The 20,266-nt window shown below is 41.7% G+C and overlaps 2 protein-coding genes across 2 annotated transcripts in view; one reads left to right on the top strand and one right to left on the bottom strand.

Moving 5' to 3' along the window:
- Window positions 1–6,791: 6,791 nt before the first annotated feature.
- TMEM252 (transmembrane protein 252) lies at window positions 6,792–8,302 on the top strand (the record flags this gene model as incomplete). Its single annotated transcript, XM_079548276.1, has 2 exons — window positions 6,792–7,075; window positions 8,047–8,302. The coding sequence occupies exons 1-2, from the start codon at window positions 6,798–6,800 to the stop codon at window positions 8,300–8,302; spliced, it is 534 nt and encodes a 177-aa protein (XP_079404402.1). The 5' UTR covers window positions 6,792–6,797.
- Window positions 8,303–13,939: 5,637 nt separating this feature from the next.
- Window positions 13,940–20,266, bottom strand: part of PGM5 (phosphoglucomutase 5) — a gene marked incomplete at both ends in the record, with an annotated part of 67,933 nt that continues 61,606 nt past the window's right edge. The window contains one exon of the mRNA XM_079548642.1: window positions 13,940–14,029. Within this exon, the coding sequence (XP_079404768.1) occupies window positions 13,940–14,029 (90 nt within the window). The remainder of the gene's footprint in view (window positions 14,030–20,266) is intronic.

Below are 20,266 nucleotides of genomic sequence, written 5' to 3'. Positions count from 1 at the left end.
CCTGAGATTTTTTGCAGATGGTACTTTATCACTTGATAGTAATGCAGACGCTGCTCACAACTTCTCCCAGCCTCTTAGGTGTCATGTAAGATGAGATAGCTTTGAGTATGAGACAAATACAGCACGCTTGAATTTCCTCTTGTAGATCCTTCTTTCCTAGTTGGATTCTTACAGAAGAGCAAAAGCTACATATTATCTTTATACCTATCTAGCTATCTAGATGTGGCTCTGGGCAGCCTGGCCTAGAGGCTAGCAACCCTGCCCACGACTGAGGGGTTGAAACTAGATGATCTTTAAGGTCCTTTTCAACCCAGGCCATTCTATGATTCTACGTATGTAACAGTTTTTCAACTGAAATAGTTGGAAAAGGAAAGAATAACATCTGCTGAGTAAACCCTTATTTTGTTTTCCTTCTTTTCTTCTTTTTTTTTTTCCTTAGCAAATTCTGGTAGATCCATTGATAGTCTTTTAAGGCAGAGATAATTTCACATTACGTAGGAATTTGTCCCATCACTTCTGATTTTTCTGACCGTGTTTCCAGTGTAACATCACTCTAAGCTATTAAAATGTTATCACAGCTGCTATATTTCATGAATTTTCTTACACCATATGAGACTAACAGTAAGCAGGTAAGTAGGTGAGCAATCCCCACTTTCATTTGTTTAGTAAACAAACAAAACACGGCTTCTAACTTTAAAATTCAGAACAAGTACCAGAAAACACCCCCCCCCCCCCCCCAAAGAAAGAAAGAAAAAACCAACAACAAAGCCCACCAAAATGCAAATTAAAACAATTGTTAAAACTCAAGATTTTCTCAGTGATTTTAAAACTTTGTCTAACTTCTCCTTATTGTAAGTATTAGTATTTATTGCTCATTTATTCTGCACTGTACATTGTATACTATCTTTAACAGTCAGGAAAAATTCTCAAAAATCCTACAGCTTAGTATTCTCAATCAAATCATTTCCTTTTGAGCATTTCTAGAATACATTAAACTCAATTGCTTTTATGCAGTTCAGTCATGCATTCATGATTCACAGCTGGACCTCATAATGTCACAGCATCTTCAAAGACAAAAGGTAGTACTGATGGAGTTCACCCTCCTAGGTTTGCATTTCTCAAGCTGGGGATTGGCCTGTGAAACACAATTTTAATTTTTATATTGCTTCGTCTCTCATTGGTTCTTAAATTCTCATGATCTCTCAAAACTATTGTAAATAATTGAGGTATGGTATGGAGAAAAGGCTACATCTGCACAGGTTAACATCAATTCCCATGCCCTGAGATGCATTTTTTAAATGAAAACTAGAACTCCCAAGAGAGGCCCATTGCTATACTGAATTACTGATAACGTTGTGCAATATCCTTTAACTACTTCTTTCTAATAAATCTTGTCTGTCAGGGGTGACACAAGCGGACAGAATAGAGGAACAAACCTTGTTTCAATTCTGAGTTTTCACTTTTCACAAAGGTAACACATTTCCAATCAGAACAAAAATTCATATTTCTGGTAAAATTGCACATCTTAGTAGCATCAGTATCTATGATGTGTAAAGTGATAGTATCTTATATACTACTATGGGTTACCAACTCCTTCTGTTACATTCCACATATTTCCATTGAAGTTTAATTTTCAAATTTCCTTTTTAACTATTTTCTTTATTTTAAAATGTTGCACTTAAGAGATAGTAAGAGAGACTGTGTTGGTCTGTCACAAACTTTCATTAACATGTGTGTGATTTCACAGCTTTCTTTTTGAGTAGCATAATTCTAAAAACCAGTTTGTGTGAAAACTGCATGACAGGTTTCAACAGGATACATGGTGAGCAATGACCTTTCCAAGTGAAATGCTGATTGCAAAATAGTCACTGTGGTCAAATCGTACGGTGGAACATCCATTAAGTTCATCTCTAGTTGGACTTCCTAAGAATTGCTTTTTGTGCATCTGGACTGCTACCTTTTGACCTTGGTCTTTAGCCAGTTCTGCTCCACAACCTTTACACTGTGCTAGCTACTCCCTTTTCCCACCTGACCCTCATTAGCAGCAAGTTTCTTCCTGTTTTGTAAGAGAAAAAGGAAATCTGCTCATCCAGTCTGATGCAGCCTGTGGTACTCACTGCCAATAAAACAGCCTAGCTGACATGCAACAGGGGAGTTGAAAAAGGCCAGGAACGAACACTGAAGAAAATAAAGCAACAGAAAATAAGAAAAATAACAGAACCCTGAAAATTATATTGTGGGGCTATTTCAGGCCTCTCATCCTTCATCTTTGCTGACTTTATAAGAGTCATTCAAAGAAGTGATTCAAATGAAATGCTGTGTTCAGCTCGAGATACCGACAGCTTGTGGACATTGACTTAACTTTGCCGAAAACAGCAGACTCCTACAGCTTGCAAAAATGGAAAGACCCACAAACGCAGAACAGCTGTCAGGCCTGCAGATTCCCCAGCCAAGAGTCCCGTTCCTCCTTCCTCACTGCACCATGAAGGACAAACCACGTTACCCACTCATTGCCTGTTCATCAACACAGTTGTCTCAGAGAGTGTTATGTGGAAGCTGAAGCTGAAGCATCATAGAAGATATGAATTATAGGCAATGATGTGAACTTCATTAGCCGTCCTGAACAACTGTTTTTCCAGTTGCACAGTCCGAAAGCATCAAAAGCCCACAGAAGTAAGGAGAATGATTTTGTAAAGTTATATATGTTTAGCAGGTAAGAAAAAAGTGCAAAATATATGGGAAAAAATGCCATTGTAGTTCAGTTTACAGGGCAAAATGAACTGCAGGAAGAATGTACCTGACTGTACGGAACAAGGAAGCACAGAGCTGAGGGGCACTCAGAGACAGCCATGTGCCAGCAGAACGATGGGCTGGGGTCTGTACACTGGGCAGGGCCATTGTGAACCCACCCAGCCGCACTGTGGTTCCTGTGGGTGCCTGCAGCCCACTGCCAGTTCCCCTGCACACCCTCGGCTCCTGCCGCCCTCACAGACATGGCCAGCTTTCAGCAACCTCCTGCCGCATCTTCCCCAAAGGCAGCATTCCCCTTCTTCTCTACAAGAGAAGTACCACTAAAAAGAGATTCAGAGGAAAATCTGCTTGCAGCCTGTTCTACTCAAAATCTCCAGAAAGGTTTAAATCTCCATAAAGACAAGGAGTAGGAAGTGAGATGAAACCTTGCAAACTGTATGACAAACGTGGCAGCATACCAAAAGTACTTGCTCCACCCTGTCTGCCTGTGCCCCCTCCCACCAGGAGGACTGCAAATCCTTTAGGGCCAGTTCCTGATCTTTACCAAGTGACTCAGCAGTCGGTATCTGCCAGGGCAGAGATCTGCTCTTTTACAGCATTCTCCTCAAGAAGAATACAAATGAAGAGCTGCAGTAATGCTGAGCCCTATTTCTGCCTCCATTAGGAAGAAGCATTACCTCAATAGTTTCACCAGTGGAGCACAGCAAAGCATCATGACTCATAGGTCATTTTCAAGGTGTTCATTTGCCTGCCTAAGATGTTTAACTAATTAAATAGAAGTGTTTAATTAAACAATTAGATTGTTTAACTAACCCTGCAATGGCAAATAGCTTAGTCTCATTTTTGTAGCTGACAGGTGTCTAGGATCCTAATCTCTAATGTCACTGCGGATCAGGCCACGCAGAGAGTAAACAACATCAGCTGAGACTGAAATTATGTAACATTTTAATTTTTCAGCCTTTCGGACATTCAACATAATGACCAGATTTCTAGAAATTGCCATAGGATGGTTCCTTCCCTGGGTCCAGTAGCGACACTGATCGTAAGAGCAATGGCTTCTATTTCACTGCTCGGTATAAGATGCAGCATCCCAAAGACGACGGAGTTTGGTGATCTTTCTACCTTCTGGCACTGGGACCTTCTCTTCTCAGAGAAGAATCTGTTGCACGAGTGTGAAGTAACTTGCACTGCTGCAAAGGAGCTCCTGCGTGGTAACTTTGGCTGCACACCATCTCAGGCAGATGCTCGGAGCCACAATGGAGACAGAGTGTTTGGGAGCTCTGTTGGTTTCTCCATCCCTGTGGGGTGTCAGGTTGGCAAACTGCAATTCTCTGACACTGTTGAGCGTGGTAGGACTGAAGAAACAATTTTGCTGCTCAGAGAGCAGCTTAGCACATAGTGCAGCAGGTGTTACCTCTGAAGGAACACCTCCCTCTTTTATTGATGTCTGTGTAGGTACAGAATGTATCTACATATATAGATATAGGTTTACCATCCACACTGTCTAAATGTGTTGACAGGACAAGGCAGAATGGTTTTAAACTAAAAGAGGAGATTTCTGTTAGATGTTATGGGAAATTTTTCACTGAGACAGTGAAGTGGCACAGGCTGCCCAAAGAGGTTGTGGGTGCCCTGTTCCTGGAGGCACTGAAGGCCAGGTTGGATGGGGCCGTGGGCTGCTTGAACTGGAGGGTGGCAGCCCAGTCCATGGTAGGAAATTGGAACTGGATGAATCCTTGAGGTCTCTTCCAACCCAAGCCTTTCTGTGATTCTGTGACTCTATGTCCATTCTGGGTTTGAGACAGTTTTAGGATCAGTTTTGTTAGTTCATCCTTCAGAGTTGCTGGAACACAGCTTCCAAATGCTGTGCAAGCTCAGAAGCTGAGGGCTTGTGGTTATCACCATGGATGTGCAGGCAAACTGAGACTTCACAGAATCAGGGAATTGTAGATTTGAAGGGACCTCTGGAAACCACTGAGTCCAACTAACTCCCTGCTAAAGACAGTTCTCTACAGCAGGTTGCACAAAAAAGCATCCAGTCAGGTCTTGAATACATCAAGGGAAGGAAACACCACTGCCCCTCTGGGCAGCCTATTCCAGTGCTGCATTTCACTGACAAGTACTTGTTTGTGTTTGTGTGGAATTTTCCATTAGCCACCAAAAACAATCTGCCTTCATCACCTTGACTTCCACACTTAGATATTTATAAACAGTTCCCCCTCATGGGAACTAAAATCCATTAAGCTAGTTGTGAAATTGTATCCAGAGCATGGTGCTCAGTGGCTCAGCATCTGGATGAAGATCAGAGATGAGTTGCATCCAGCGTGAGTCAGTACTGGGACCGGTGCTGTAGGCTGGATATAAGGAAGGCGTTTTTTATACGGGTAGTGAGGCACTGGCCCAGGTTGCACAGAGAGGTGGTGGATGCCCCATCCCTGGAGGCATTCAAGATCAGGTTGGATGATGCTCTGAGCAACCTGGTCTAGCTGTAGGTGTCTCTGCTCACTGCAGGGGAGTTGCACTAGATAGCCTTTAAAGGTCCCTTCCAACTCAAATAATTCTGTGATTCTATAATAAAAGCACCAATACACAACACTCCTCTCCTTTGTCTAAGATGGAAATTGGGTACAGGAGATTTCAAACTGAGCAAGCTTGACTGTAAGCTACAGTATCACAAAGGCAAAATATTACTGCTCATTACAAAATATATGCAATTCAGAGGTACATGTGGAGGAGTTTTTCTTATAATGAGGACTGGAAAATTAACTTGACATTAGGTTAAGGTACATTCTTATTTCTAATTTCTGGGTAAACTTTATTATTATTATTACTATTATTACTACTACTACTACTACTACTACTACTACTACTACTACTATTATTATTATTATTATTCCGTAGGAAATAGCTTAGCAACTAGCACACAGTTCTGAATCCCTTAGATAAACACTTGTAAACAGTGTTGTCTATCTATCCACACACACTGAAATGCTGAGCAGCCTCTATGTGAACTGTGGACATCTGTCTTTCTGGTGTTTGCAGGCAAAGATGGTGGCAAGCCCAAGAATACTTTGAACTAACCCACCACCTGCCTGGATGGAATGCTGTGGGCCTTCGCCCACATGGTGGTAAGGGCAGACCCGCCTGGCAGAGCACCATAGAAATAAGCAGGTAGTTGAAACCTGCTTTCCAGGTTACATGACATGAAGATATATGGAAAGATATCAGAGGCTCAAGGCACCTCAGTGGAATGTAAATGGCAGATTTCTGCATCCGAGGCATTCTGGAGATTTGGTGTATTCAAGTACTTCTGTGAATTGCTGTTGTGCACAACAATCCCGAGATACTAATGAGTGATGTCCTCATACCAGATCCTGACAAGAGCGTAATCAATCAGTGGGAAGGTTATTTCCTTGTCAGAATAACTGACCTGAGAGCATACTGTAAGGAAACCACATGTGAGCATGAGTTTCAGGAAACTATATGTGAACATGAGTTCTGAATACCCATATCAGAAAATACAACTAGGTGACAGGAAATATGGCCTGACGGGATTTTGAGAAGGTACTGAAAGGTGGGAAGCACTTGACTGACTTCACATGGTTTATCATATCAGCCATAGGTTACCTGGCAGTCTCTCTGCCCTTATCTGCATCTCAACAGTGTTTTGTGTTCCTTTTTTGTTGTTGTTGTTCTTTTTAAGACAGATAGATACAGAAGTCGTCATTCACTAACCAGCAAAGTGTGTGGCCACTGTTCATTGTGATGAATGCAGCAGTTCAGTAAGAACTCCAGAGGTAGCAGTGGCAAAAAACTGGTGCAGGAAGTTTGTTTGCTGGTTTCAGATTACAAATTAATCTCGAAAGAGATTATGAGTATCTTACAGAGTTAATGAGTATCTTAAAATTGTCTGTTTCTCTTAATTGTCCAAAGGCCAGTCAGTGCTGATGTGTATAAAATAGTGCTGCACAAAGATGAGAAGCACAGCTCAGGCACACAGTAAACAAACAACGGGTGGGAGCTTTGTGCTGTGTCTGCTGGGAAACATGAAAAAAATTGTTTTTTCCCTCATTCGTCTTTCTGTGCTCTTACTCAGTTTCTCCATCATTTGCCTGGGAATCCTTTGCATCTACACAAGTTCCTCTGCATGCAGGTGCAGGAATAGCACGCTGGTTGCTTACTGCCTGTTAGCTCTGGGACTCCTGCTCCTTGTGACTGGCATTTTCTGGAGCATGGTCCATGAAGCCATGAAATACGGGGGCCTCAGCAAGATCTTCACGAGAAACCCTGGCCTTACAGAGCTCCGTGTCAGCACCATAGACAGGTACGTGCTACAGAACTGCTGCCAATGAATGACAGGGAGAGATGCTTAGCTTTAAGCACACTGTGAGAACAGAAGTGCAGTGCAAGAGCCAGAAGCAATACAAAACAGCAAGTAAGGTAAGGTATATCCCCGAAAACATAGCAGGTTGCACAGAAAGCTTCAAATGAATTCATAGAGGGAGCAGGTACAGCCGTGCTGACAGCAGTGAAGATCCTGCCAAAGCATCACTAGTTGCACTGCAATGGACCACACGGGTTTTGCCCTGCAGGCTGTGCTCCCATATCGCTATTCTAGCCACTCTGCTCAAGGAAGTATGCAGCGAGCTACAGCTCCCTATATGGTCCTAGCTAAAGTGTTATTGCATAATTGTTCCCACTATTTAGGAGCAAAGTCTGATGCTCAGAGAGACATTTTCTTACACTGACTGGTGCTGGGCCTGAGAGTGTTTTTTACAGGGTCACTGGATACAGATTAGTTTTCACAGACTGTTGTGGAAACCACGCCAGAAACACTGGCAATGGGTGTTCTGAAAACACTCTGTGTACAATGTTCAGCAAATTTTGGTTAGACAAGCAGGAATATGCTATGTGTAATTTAAAACTGTGTAAAGTAATGATTATTATAATACTAAATAAATAAGCTACTTCGGGCAGTGATCCCTTTCTTTCTCCAAATCGAACTTATCTCTTGCACTTGCTGAAATACACCCATGTGTATTTCATGGGAACTCTCTCATGTCTGAATTTCGTTTTAATAAAAGTTTGTGGAGAAAGACACGGGTAATGAGCCCAGCTATGCCAGTTCCTTTGCATTTATGTATTGCACATCTTGAACCTTGCCTGGGTTTCCATATAAAGCTTAAGTCTCAACAAAACTTTGGAAACACAGCAGATAGCTCCTCACCAAGATCTCAGAGACAATTCACATTTCACCATGATGCACTTCATTTTGGTTTGCTGCTTTTCTTTCAGGCCTGATTTCTACCCGCCATCCTATGAAGACAGCACTGACCCTGAGAAGCAGACCTTCCCACTACCTGTGGCCTCTGCACCAAAAGAGCAAGAAGTCATTAACATTCCACCACCTCTGTACAGCGAGAGCAGCACAGAGCCTGTCAGTGAGACTAACGAGCCAGAGCAGCCCCCGCCATATGAACTACCTGGCCAGGTCTTGAGCCCCATGCAGGAGTCAGATGCTTGTGCACCCGCACAGGACAATGCTTGCTGACAGCAGACAGGCAGACAAGGGACCTCAGAGACAGAGCACGGGACAGCCGGGCAGGGACATATGTCAGTGCTGCCTGGGCCTGCATCACCCAGGTCAGAGCCACCCGGGAGAAGCACTGTCTGTTTTCATATTTGAGGGAAGCTGGAGGGGGAAAGCAGAAAGGTGCTCAGCATTTCAAAAAAGGAGATTCACAGGTCTGCAGCGTTTGCTTAAGGAAATGCCACCCAATGTGATCACAGTGTTTCTTCACATGGAAATAGTCACCTCTGTGTAACACTACCAAGGGACTTAGAGCAAACAAGCTGTCGGCTATGTCAGGAGAGGAAAGGTAGGTGCATGGAGAGATACACCCTACTGTTACTGCACAGCCTGCGAGAGGCACTTGTGGAGGCTGGTGCTTACCCAGTGGATAAGAGACAACCCCTGCCCCTCCTACTAGGTGCGAGCGCTGCTGCTCTGACAGCCTGTCCATTACAGTATCGGTGTAACTGCAAATCCTTCTGAAAGAAATGTAACAGTAAGCAGCTCTGAGGAAACAGAAATCAGTGGGAAGTCATCTGCTAGCTTCATTGCAACTACGGCTTTAAAGCTCAATGCTAAAGCAATTCTACCCAGAAGGCACCAGGGGATTTGTTACTTAATCACTGTTGTCTGATATCTGCAGTCAGGTAAGGAAATATGCATGCAAGAAAGTTACCTTACAAAAACCAGATCCTGTAAGGATCTGAAATAGGAAAGAAAAAAAAATCCTACTGCTTAATATTATGGTTTTTTTCATTGGCCATAAATGAAAAACCTAACAAGCTGCTTTTTCATAAAAAGTATTACTTTTTTTTTCTGCTTTCCGTGCACAGAAATGCTCTTGACATTCAAACAAATGTTGTATCTTAGAAAAGTCGATGTCACTGACAATAGGAGTCATTTTGTATGCTGCGAGAAAGATGCTAATGATGGGAGAATTTCCTGAGAGCAGCCCTGCTGAGAAGAACTTGGGGGTTCTGGTAGATGAAAAACGTGAGACAGCAGTGAGTGTTTGTAGCCCAGAAGACCAGTGGTATTCTGGGTTGCATCAGAGAGGGGTGGCCTGCAGGGAAAGGGAGGTGATTGTACCCCTCTGCTCTGCCCATGTGAGGCCCCATCTGGAGTACTGTGTCAGGCCTGGGGCACCCAGTATAGGATGTGGAACTGTTGGAGAGGGTCCAGGGGAAGGCCACAAAAATGACCTGAAGGCTGGAGCACCTCTCCTATAAAGACAGGCTGGGAGAACTGTGCTTGTCCAGTCTGGAGAAAAGAAGGCTGTGGGGACACCTTCTTACGGCCTTTCAGTATTTAAAGGAAGATTATAAACAGGAGGGAAATCCTGTTTAACATTTTACAATGATAGGACAAGGGGGAATGGTTTTAAACAATGTTTGGATTAGATGTAAGGGGGAAGTTTTTCACTGAGAGTGTGATGAGGTGCTGGCACAGGCTGCTCAGAGAGGCTGTGGATGCCCCGTCCCTGGAGGTGTTTAAGGCCAGGCTGGATGGGACCTGGGCAGCCTGAGCTGGTACTTGATCTAACAGCTGGCAACCCTGACTGTGGCAGGAGGCTTGGAACTTGATAATCCATTAAGTCCCTTACAACTCAAAACATTCTATGATTTTAAGGAGCTTCATGCTGTTACCAGTCCTAAATGTCTTGTGTCTCACAAGGAGTTTTGGCTGAAAGTCCTCATTTGTGGTTTTATAACAATAGCTGACTTGGGAAACCTACTAATTCACCAGCTTTTGTCTGGAATTTGTAACATTTGTAGTAACTGAGTATTTTTGTAGCATATATTGTAAGCTACTTGTTTTGTTCTGAAGTACTAGTACTTGGTAATTTACTACTGAATTTGTGAATAAATTTTGATTTAAAACCAATGCCATGCATTCGCTTGTATGATACAAGGTGCCATCAGTTAAAGGAAAGTACTCAGTACAAAACCTTGGTAGTTGCTACACTTCCTAACTGCTAAACAGACAATCCTGGTTAGGTGTGCAACTCCTCAGAGAGAACTAGCATGGTGGAAAAACCTGCTCAGGCCCCTCTCCAAGCTCTCTAAAAGCAGAGCTTTTAGATTTGCTGTTATTTAAACAGCTGCTTTTTGAATTGCTCTTATTTAAGAGCTGTGAGGAATAAAAATGGGACTCAAAGTACTGGAAAGAGGACAAGCTTGGACTCATCCTTTGTCACATGCTTCCTTCCTTCCTTTTGCAAAATCACAGAAGAAAACTTGCATCCAGGCCACTGTAGTAAATAATTTCAGATAACAAGAAATATGTCACAGAATCACAGAATCCATGATTGGAAGGGCAGAGATTGAAAGGGACCTCTGGAGATCACCTAGAGCAACGCCATGCTAAGGCGTCCCTACAGTAGGTTGGACAAGGTGGCATTCAAGAGGGTTTTGAGTATCTCCAGAGAGACTCCACAGCCTGTGTGGGCACCCTGCTCCAATGCTCTGTCACTATTAACGTTCGTTCTTGTTTTCAGGTGGAACTTCCTTGTGTCCGTTGCCCCTTGTTCTGTCACTGGGCACTGCTCAAAAGATCATGGCCCCATCCACTTGATATCCACCCTCTAGATATTCAAAAGCATTGATAAGATCCCCTCTAAGTCTTCCCTTCCCCAGGCTGAACACTCCACATCCTCAGCCTCTCCTTACAAGGGAGATTACCCAGGTCCCTAACCACATCTACAGACCTCAGCTGACCTTTCCAGTTGTCCTCAATCTTTCTTGAACTAGGGAGAACAAAACTGAACAGCCAGCACTGTGCCCTCGCAGCCCAGGACAACTGCATCCTGGGCTGCATCAAAAGAGGCATGGCCAGCAAGTCAAGGGAGGTGATCCTGCCTGTCTACTCTGCACTGTTGAGATGTAGAGTCCTCAGGACAGGAGAGGCATGGACCTGCTAGAGAACATCCAGAAAAGGGTGACAAAAATGATCCAAAGGGTGGAACACCTCTCTTGTGAGGACAGGTTGAGAGAGCTGAGGCTGTTCAGCCTGGAGAAGAGAAGGCTCTGGGGAGATCTGAAAGCTGCCTTTCAAGTTATCTAAAGGGGACTGACTGCAGGAAAAAAGGGGACAGACTCTCTATTAAGGTCTGTGGTGACAGGACAAGGGAAAATAGTTTCAAACTAAAAGATTTAGATTGGATATAAGGAAAAAGATTTTTTCAATACAGATGATAGGCACTGGAACAGGTTACCCAGAGAGGTGGCGGATGCCCCATCCCTGGAAATACTCAGGGTCAGACTGGACGGGACTCTAAGCACCTGATCTAGCTGTGGATGTCCCTGTTCATTGCAGGGGAGTTGGTCTAGGTAACTTTCAATGGTCCCTTCCAACTTCAACAATTCTATGATCTTATGATTCTTTGACCATTGTCTTGATGGGCTAGACTGTCCCTCTCAGCCCTAATGATATGTGATCCTGTAATTCTTGCGAGCACTGCTGCCATCCAAGCTGTCTGTGAACACAGCGAGCTTCTCATGCTGCCGCTCATTCTCTTTTAGAAGACACTGCTCCAAAGGGAAAATGTAGTAACCATTTGGCTGTGCTAGGAGGCAATTTCCTCTTATTTTATGAGTTAGCTCAAACCACATGATGCTGGAGAGCAGATGTAAGTAGTTTGCATATAAAAACCACGCTCCCTCCTTGAGACTACTCAAAACAATCTGCTGTTTCTAATCACATGGGCATTATGCTCTCATTGTTTTCAATAATTCAGTCTCAATTATTGTGCTTTTGTAAACTGCTTAAGTGAGTTGTCAGTCATCATTCCATACTGCTCCAAAATGGGCCTCACAGCGCCTAATACAGACTATACTTCGACTATAAAATTATCACCACAGTTCATATGTCAATAGGCACATGAGATTATGGGCAGTTTTCTTTAATACAATACATAAGTGCATCTATCCTTCTTAGATTATGCTCCCTTCATTTCCTTTATCTCTCTCTTTCCATTTTGCAAACTTGTTTGCTAATTAGTGACGGATACTCAAAAATATCATGTTCTGAGAGAGAAAATTACTGTCCAAATAAATACTAGCACAATTGCAGCTGAACAACCGTTACAATTTCCAGACCTGATAAAATTGTGAACCAACAATAGAGGCAGAGCGGTCCCATCTCTGAGTGCTCATCTGTTTAGAGTCAATCATGAAGACAGTGTAACTGTATGAAAAGCAGTTTTATTAGGAAGCTTGAAAGTGCAGTGTGTCTTGCCAACAAGACAGAAATATAGCATTTCTCTTTACTGTGTACTTAGTGTCATAGAATTTATTTGACAGAAGTGCTGAAAGAAATCAAAACCAGTTTCTTTTGCTGCAATGTTATATAAATTGCATTAGATTTGACAGCCACAATGAAATGAAACACACTGCGGAAAGACAGGTGGAACAAAGCCACCTTAAGAAATCATACAAGTGACCACACTGTTCCCAAGGAAGCAAAGCTTTCAAACAAGTCACATGCATAAAGTCTTTGCGTGTAGCTAGAACTGCAGTATCATTTCACAAGCAGAAAAATGCTGATGTCTATATCCCCAGATGTCCTTCTCAGATTCAGATAACAGATAACAGGTCATCTCTTCACTCTTGGCACTCCCTAACTTTTTACTTCATGATCCACTGTAAGAAAAGAACTAACAAAAGCTGAGTCCAGCTGCTGAATGATACAAGTTATTTGTGTTTGTTTACATTTCCTCTTCACTACACACCTCACTAGCCACTTTGTGCTAAGTGGAACACGACTATTGCAAAGACTTTAAGAATTTCCATCATAACTTCTTTCTGTAAAATTGCTGAACTTGAAGTAATTGTCTTTCAAACATAATAAGCACCAGCTTCATCTTCTGGCATAAGGAATATCACAAAAGACAGCCAAGATTCTATACCCAACATATTGCTGCAAGGACACAATCAGCTTCTACAGCACAACTGCCTCAAAAGTCAAAAATCAAGAAAACGCAAAGGCACAAGTAGGACTGATATGCTTTAAAAGCAGGGTTAAAAAAATATGGGATGGCACTTTCTTTGAGAGCATGTGCAAGTGTGTATACAACACTGCTGCCAGCATGTATTTGTGAGCAACATGAGAGATTGGAGAAGTGATGTCAGATGAGAAAATGCACGCTTCACAAAGCTGAGCACAGAGCCCTTAGGCCCCAGACATGTTCTACATACGTCTCTGTAAACCAACAATAAGGATACAAGGATCCCAAACATGTCTTTGCTTTGCAGCTTCTTCCCCTCTCTCCATAACCGAAATTTCTCAACTATTATCATAGTATTCAAAAATAAGCAGTTTGCCTTTTCTGTCACATCGCTGGCAACATTTAGGAGTTAAGGACTTTTTCTGTGATTATATCGTTATCTGAAATAAAGATATTACAGGTAAAACAAAGAAGTCAATACACTACTGTCTTTGGAGATCATTGTAACTGAATATGCTTGACATGACATTGAATTTTTCATTCCACCTCCCTCTATCCCCAAGAAAAGTTTTTAAACCATATAAGGCACAAACATCTAACATGTTTCAGCAAAGTCCTGTCTCTTCCTTGCTGTTTCTCTTTTGGCTCTGTTTTAACAATCCTCCACAGCTTCAGGTGATGACAGTGGGTCCCTTTCTCCCCGTCCTCTCATGGATCTGAGATATTTTCAGTGCGATCGCTATAAGAGGACTCAGCACAGCCTGAAGAGGAAGAAATGAAATGAATTACATACAGCAGAAATATCAAGAGACACGTTATTTAAATTCCTCTTCTACCATAGTAGTGATTTTCTGATTCTGTGTAATAGTAGCAAATCATTAAACAATCATTAAAGAGTTGATGCACTTATGCCATGTCGTGTACTTGATAGCAGTGTCATGCCAAGCAAGTTTTGTGAAGTTTCACATTCATTATACCTGCACTATGCTTCAAAGAGAAACCAGTAAATACACCACAGTAATAATGTCTCAGTGTAACAGGAATAGAGCAGCTCTTGTAAAATCTTCTGTATGAAATAGTTTAGAGATCACCTCGGTATAATTATTTCTATTCTGATGAGTGATGTACTAACTAGGATAAAAGCAAGAAAACAAGCAACAATTCTGAAATTCAGGGCTGCTGACTGTACGAAGTGGCTCTACATATGACACTGTTCAGATTGGTGAGTGCAGGTAACTGCTAAGATAGAGCCATACGAAAACAAAGTAAAAGATGATTTTTCAACTAATAATCTTCTCCCAGTTAATTATATTAGATAGAAAGATGACCTGACAGAAGATGAGTTTTGTGCAAAAAACTTGATTTTCAGAAAACTATATATTTCACTGCAAAAGTAATATTCTAATTTTCTGATTCTCAAAAGTTATTCTTTTGTCTCAAACTATATTCCAGCCTTAAATCTATCAAGTTTGAAAAGCAAATAAAACAGTGACTCTAAACAGCTTAACTTTACAGATTTCTTTTCAGAAGCTTAATGTAACCAGTTCTTTAAATCCATTTCAGTCACACAGCAGTTTCTGACAGTAGCAGTATTTGCTTTACCTGCACAAACTGTCAGACTGTTAAATGAAATTGTGAGGAGACAAAACAACTTTGCAAGCAAAGTCATGAAGAAACATTTTGCATTTCATTGGCAACAAATGGGTTGGTGATTAAACTAAGTTATGTACAAGTGTAAGCAGTCTGATACATCACTGTTCAAAAAACTCCAGATTTGCAGATACCAGTGAACTGAATTATGACTGAAATCGAATACAAGCCCAATGAAATAAAATGTGCATAGAGGAAATTAATATATGGAGTACAGATTCATGTCATGAGAAAATGTTGCTGAAGTAAGAAGTAAAATGTGCCAATTTACAAGGACTTATCATTCCTTCCATCCCACGCTGTGGAGTAAGGAGAAGTGAAACAAGAATAAAACATCTGAACTTCCTCTGTCACTTCCTTGAAAACACTCTGACCTGTCTATTCTAAAAAGTACAGGAAAATTAAAAACAAAAAATCCTTACTGATCTAGCTTTACTCTGTTGGAAAGACCACACAGCGAGATGCAAGAAGTCCAGGAGGCTCCTGGAATCCCTTGATGATAACTTTCTGGTCCAGGTATTGGAAAGACTGACCAGAGGTGAAGAGCTGCTGTACCTCCTGCTCACCAATGTGGAGGAGATCATTAAAGCCGTTAAGTTTGGAGGCAGCTTGGGCTGCAGTGGCCATGCCCTGGTCAAGTTCATGATCTCAAGGAGTGTGGGCCTGGCGAAGAGTGGCATCAGGACCCTGGCTTTGAAAGAGCAAACTTTAAGCTGTTCAGTGGACTGCTGGCCAAGATCCCTGGCATGCTGTCCTTAAAGATGTTGAGGAGAGCTGGCTACTCTTCAAGGATGCCCTTCTGAGAGCACAAAAGCCCTCTGTCCCTCTGAATAAGAAAGCAGGCAGAGGAGGTAGGGAACCAGCAAGGCTCGGCAAGGACCTGCTGGGCATACTGAGGGCAAAGAAAGGTGCATACAAGCTCTGGAAACAAGAGCGTGTCACCTGGGAAGAATACAGGGATGCTGTCTGGACTCACAGACATGGGATTGGGAAAGCCAAGGTGCAGGCAGAACTGAACTTGGCGAGGGATGTGAAAAACAGTATGAAGATATTCTACAGGTACATTGGCCAGAAGAGACAGGCCAAAATGATGTACTTCCTTCAGTAAATGTAAAAGGAGAACTGGCTTCAACAGATGAAGAGAAGGCTGAGGTACTGAATGAGTTCTTTGCCTCGGTCTTCACCGGCAGCCAGGATTCTAATATTTCTCACGTCCCTGAGCCCTGCATCCCTAAACCTCTTGGTGGGGCCTGGGGTGGTAAATCTGCCCTTACTGTAAGGGCAGAGCAAGTCCGAGATTGCCTCATGAGACGGAATGTGTACAGATCTATGGGTCCGGATGGCGTGCATCCCAGGGTTCTGAAGGAACTGGCTGAGGTGGTTGCCAAGCTGCTCTCCATCATATTTGGAAAGTCGTGGCTGTCAGGTGAGGTCCTGGAGGAAGGGTCACGTCACTCCCATTTACAAGAAAGGGAGCAAGGAGGACCTAAGGAACTACAGTCTGGTGAGTCTCACCTCTGTACCTGGGAAAATCATGGAACAGATCCTCCTGGACAACATGCTTGATCACATGAGGAATGAGCGTGTGATCCGAGACAGCCAGCACGGCTTCACCAGGGGAAGGTCATGCTTAACCAATCTGGTGGCCTACTATGATGGAGTGATGTCATTGGTGGACAAAGGGAAGGTGACTGATTTCATTTACATTGAGCAAAGCCTTTGACATGGTTCCCCATCACACCCTTATATCCAAATTGAAGGGATGTGGATTTGATTGGTGGACACTTGATGGATAAGAAACTGGTTGAAAGGCCACAGACAGAGGGTAGTGATTAACGGCTCCATGTCCGGGTGGAGGCCAGTAATGAGCCGTGTCCCACAGGGATGGGGTCCTGGGCAGCCTGATCTAGTATTAAATGGAGAGCTTGGTGGCCCTGCATGTGGCAGGGGCGCTGGAGATTCATGATCCGCGAGGTCCCTTCCCACCCAGGCCATTCTGTGATTCTGTGATTCATTTCTTAAACAAATGCACACTGGGGAAAAAAAAACACCGAAACAAACAAAGCACTACTCAGTGCTTTCAACAAAAAACAAAATCCAATCATGTGACACCCATTTACAAAAATATCTTAGCTGCTGCTCTTCAGCCAAATGGTTCCAATTACCATTAAAATATTCTGCTGCTTACAATCATACTAGTTAACAGATAAAAACTCATATTAGTTCTTTCCTCTCATTTGCCTCAACTACACTTTCTTCATCTTGCAGATGTTAAAAAACAGCATTATTTTTAAAATGGCAAAAGCAGAGCAGAACAAGGATGAAGAGACGAAGAGCTGAATATGCCAAATGAAATGTGGGTAAGTTTTACATAATTTGGGCACACTCATTTTCCATAGGTGCTAAGCTCACATTTCTCAGTCCACTCTAAGTCTCAAAAACAAGCTGCCCCATCAGTTTTATCAGTGGAAAGAAATTCTCAGAACTTATCTAGGACAGACAAATCCGAAAACACTCAGAGAATAGCAGCAACATCAACAGGACACAAACCATTCTAGTGATCACAAGTAACTACTATTCTCTCAGAGTTCTCACGTTTTTGCTCTGTCTTCTCTTACTGTATTTATCTGCATTTTGCATACAGCAACAAGTTCACCAGCATAATTTTGGTCTCTCTCAGCTGTAAATGTACCCAAGTGAATGAACAAGGTATAACACTCAAAACACAGGGTCAGTTATTCATGTACATATCATTACTTGTAAAACACTAAGCACTAACCCATTTGCTCCCTGTGTTCTGGGACCACAGAGAGGGGCAACAGAAAGCCATCTGAATTAGTCACTGAAAGAATGTACTGCTGGGGCACCATCCATCAGCTAAGCCTTTATGTGACTTACGGTATATGGGCATGTAGGCACCTGAATTACTGACACAAAGATCACCCCTTGGACAATAATTATTTCAGAACAAATATTCTGAAATTATAATGCTACTGATTTCTAAGCAGAGCTGGCATAGTACGTATTTCAGCACAATTCACTTTCCTAGAACAATTGTTCAAATTAAAGAAAGATAAACAACTCAGCACAGCATGAATTTGTCAAAGAAGGACTGCAGTTCAAAATTTGGAACTCTGCCATGACAGGAGATATGCCAAGTGTTCTCCATCTTTGCATTTTCCCTTTCTAAAAGCTGCAGTCAAATCCAAAATTCTACCTCTTCAGCTGCTGGTCCTTCATATTTAGTGTCAATTAAAGTAGTTTTCCAGATCCTTGAGGTAGCTTTGAGAAAAACATGCTTGTAGATTGAAGTCACCAAAAGCTGTACTTGCTAGGTGGTGTTATTACTGTTTTATTAATAACGATAAGCCTTGAAGATTCAGGCATGACTTTGCCTGAATTAACAAGCAGACATCACCACACCAGATCTTCTGCAGGGCTGATACATATATAAAGAGCTAAACACAAAGCTCAGCTCAATGTGCCTGCCCAGTGGACATATCACTGTCAGGTCCTGCATTCCAAAAAAGCAGGAGTCTCTGGAAAAGTTTATGCTGCAGTCACTGGTCCTAGAAAATCTTAAGCCATGTGGATAACCTGGTTAATAGTGGAACAACTTGGGTCTGTAACATTTACTGAACTGGTCATGTTATAATAATGATTCATTACAATGATGCAACGTGTTTGCTGAGGTGAAAAGGGAATTGATATCTCTGCCACCTCGCTATCTGTGTCTAACTACTAACTACTCTTTGCAAACTCAAATAAAATGATAGTAAGAGTCAGGAGGACAGCTGTTCTGCCCCAGCAGTGGAAGACAACCTGTGCAAAGGGTGAAAAATACAAGAGGAAAATGAAAATTAGGTGGTGTTAGGAAATATCTCTTGTCAAAAGATTAATTCTTTTCTAGTATTTAGAATAGTCCAGACTGAAACTTAAGTTTAGCTAACTCATTTTCTTGACTCATAAAATATTTCATAATTACTGCCACGATATATTTTTCCAACATAACAAAAAAAAAATCTACTCCTTCTAGTTCCAACTGATTTGATATCTGTTCACTGGAAGGCTTTTGGCAGATCTGGAAGCCAAATTACCTGAGTAGCATGCATATAATGTATTACACCATAGTGCAATCAAATAGATATAAATATCCTTATTCCACAAGCCTTCAAAGAAAAACATATGAATTAAAGTAGTAAAGGTAAGACTTAATATAAACTCTTCAAATCACATATTAACATCCAGCAAGAGCCATGTTAAAAGATCCAGTGTTTCAAAAAATAACAGAGAAACTGTAACTCTAATAAACTGCACTCATGGTTAGAGGTTGTTAACAGTATTTTGACAGAACCATATAGAAACTTTTAATTTTATCTCTATTAAATGATACTGGGGAAAAGGATTCACACGTTATTGATTCCAGTTCCCTGCTCTTGCACAAAGTCATACTTGCAAGAGAGAAACAATCCCTTCATACAATCTTTACATATATATAATTATATATCATCTTAATCCTTTTATATACATTCCATGGTCCACCCCAAAAAATTTTTCTCTACTGACATTCAAATTTTCTTTCAGAAATTCGGTTTTGGATGATGAAGACACTTTTGATTCCAATTACATTTTTTAATTGGTTTGATTTTTTGGACAAAAGCACAATGAAATAACTCTTGTGTAGTTGCTGCTACTATAGTGATTCTTTAGCTAACAAACACCTATCAATCTTCAGCAAAAGCCATTGCTTCATTTGTGATTCACTGTATCATACGGATTGAAGAGTCTACAACACCTATTTATCTCTAGTGCAATTCAGATAATGAATAATAAAATATTGTAAGCAAAGCTGATTAGTTCATATGCAGAGTAATTCAGATTATGCACTACACCACTCCCAGAGTATTTAGCCTGCAACAGCAGTAAAACCACGTGATTGAAGGGAACACCATTTTTATAAATGAAACAATTAAAAACAACTCTGCATAATGAATCATTTCATTTTTGATCTTTGTACGTGAATCTTCATGCTTGAATCTTATCCAAGTTCAATAATGTGTCCAGGTGGCTCGACAAGGGACAGGCAGATAGGAACCATCTGCTGCAATCTATAAACAGGGAGTAAGTTGATCTATAAAACGAAGCTATAAAAGAATTGAAAGGTCAAAAAAATCTTGTTTTACTACTTTGGGCCTATTCAACCTATCATCTCTAGATTTTCAATCTGTGTTTTGATTTAGCACAGCCAAACAATTCTATGAAATATATACAAAGATCAATTTCTAAGCACAAAGTCTAAAACTTTACACAGAAGTTTGTTGTTTGTTATAAAGCAATAACTTCCTGAA

The sequence above is a fragment of the Tetrao urogallus genome (genome assembly GCF_951394365.1).
Source record: "Tetrao urogallus genome assembly, chromosome: Z".
Taxonomy (NCBI): domain Eukaryota; kingdom Metazoa; phylum Chordata; class Aves; order Galliformes; family Phasianidae; genus Tetrao; species Tetrao urogallus.
This window is presented reverse-complemented; position numbering and strand designations above follow the sequence as displayed.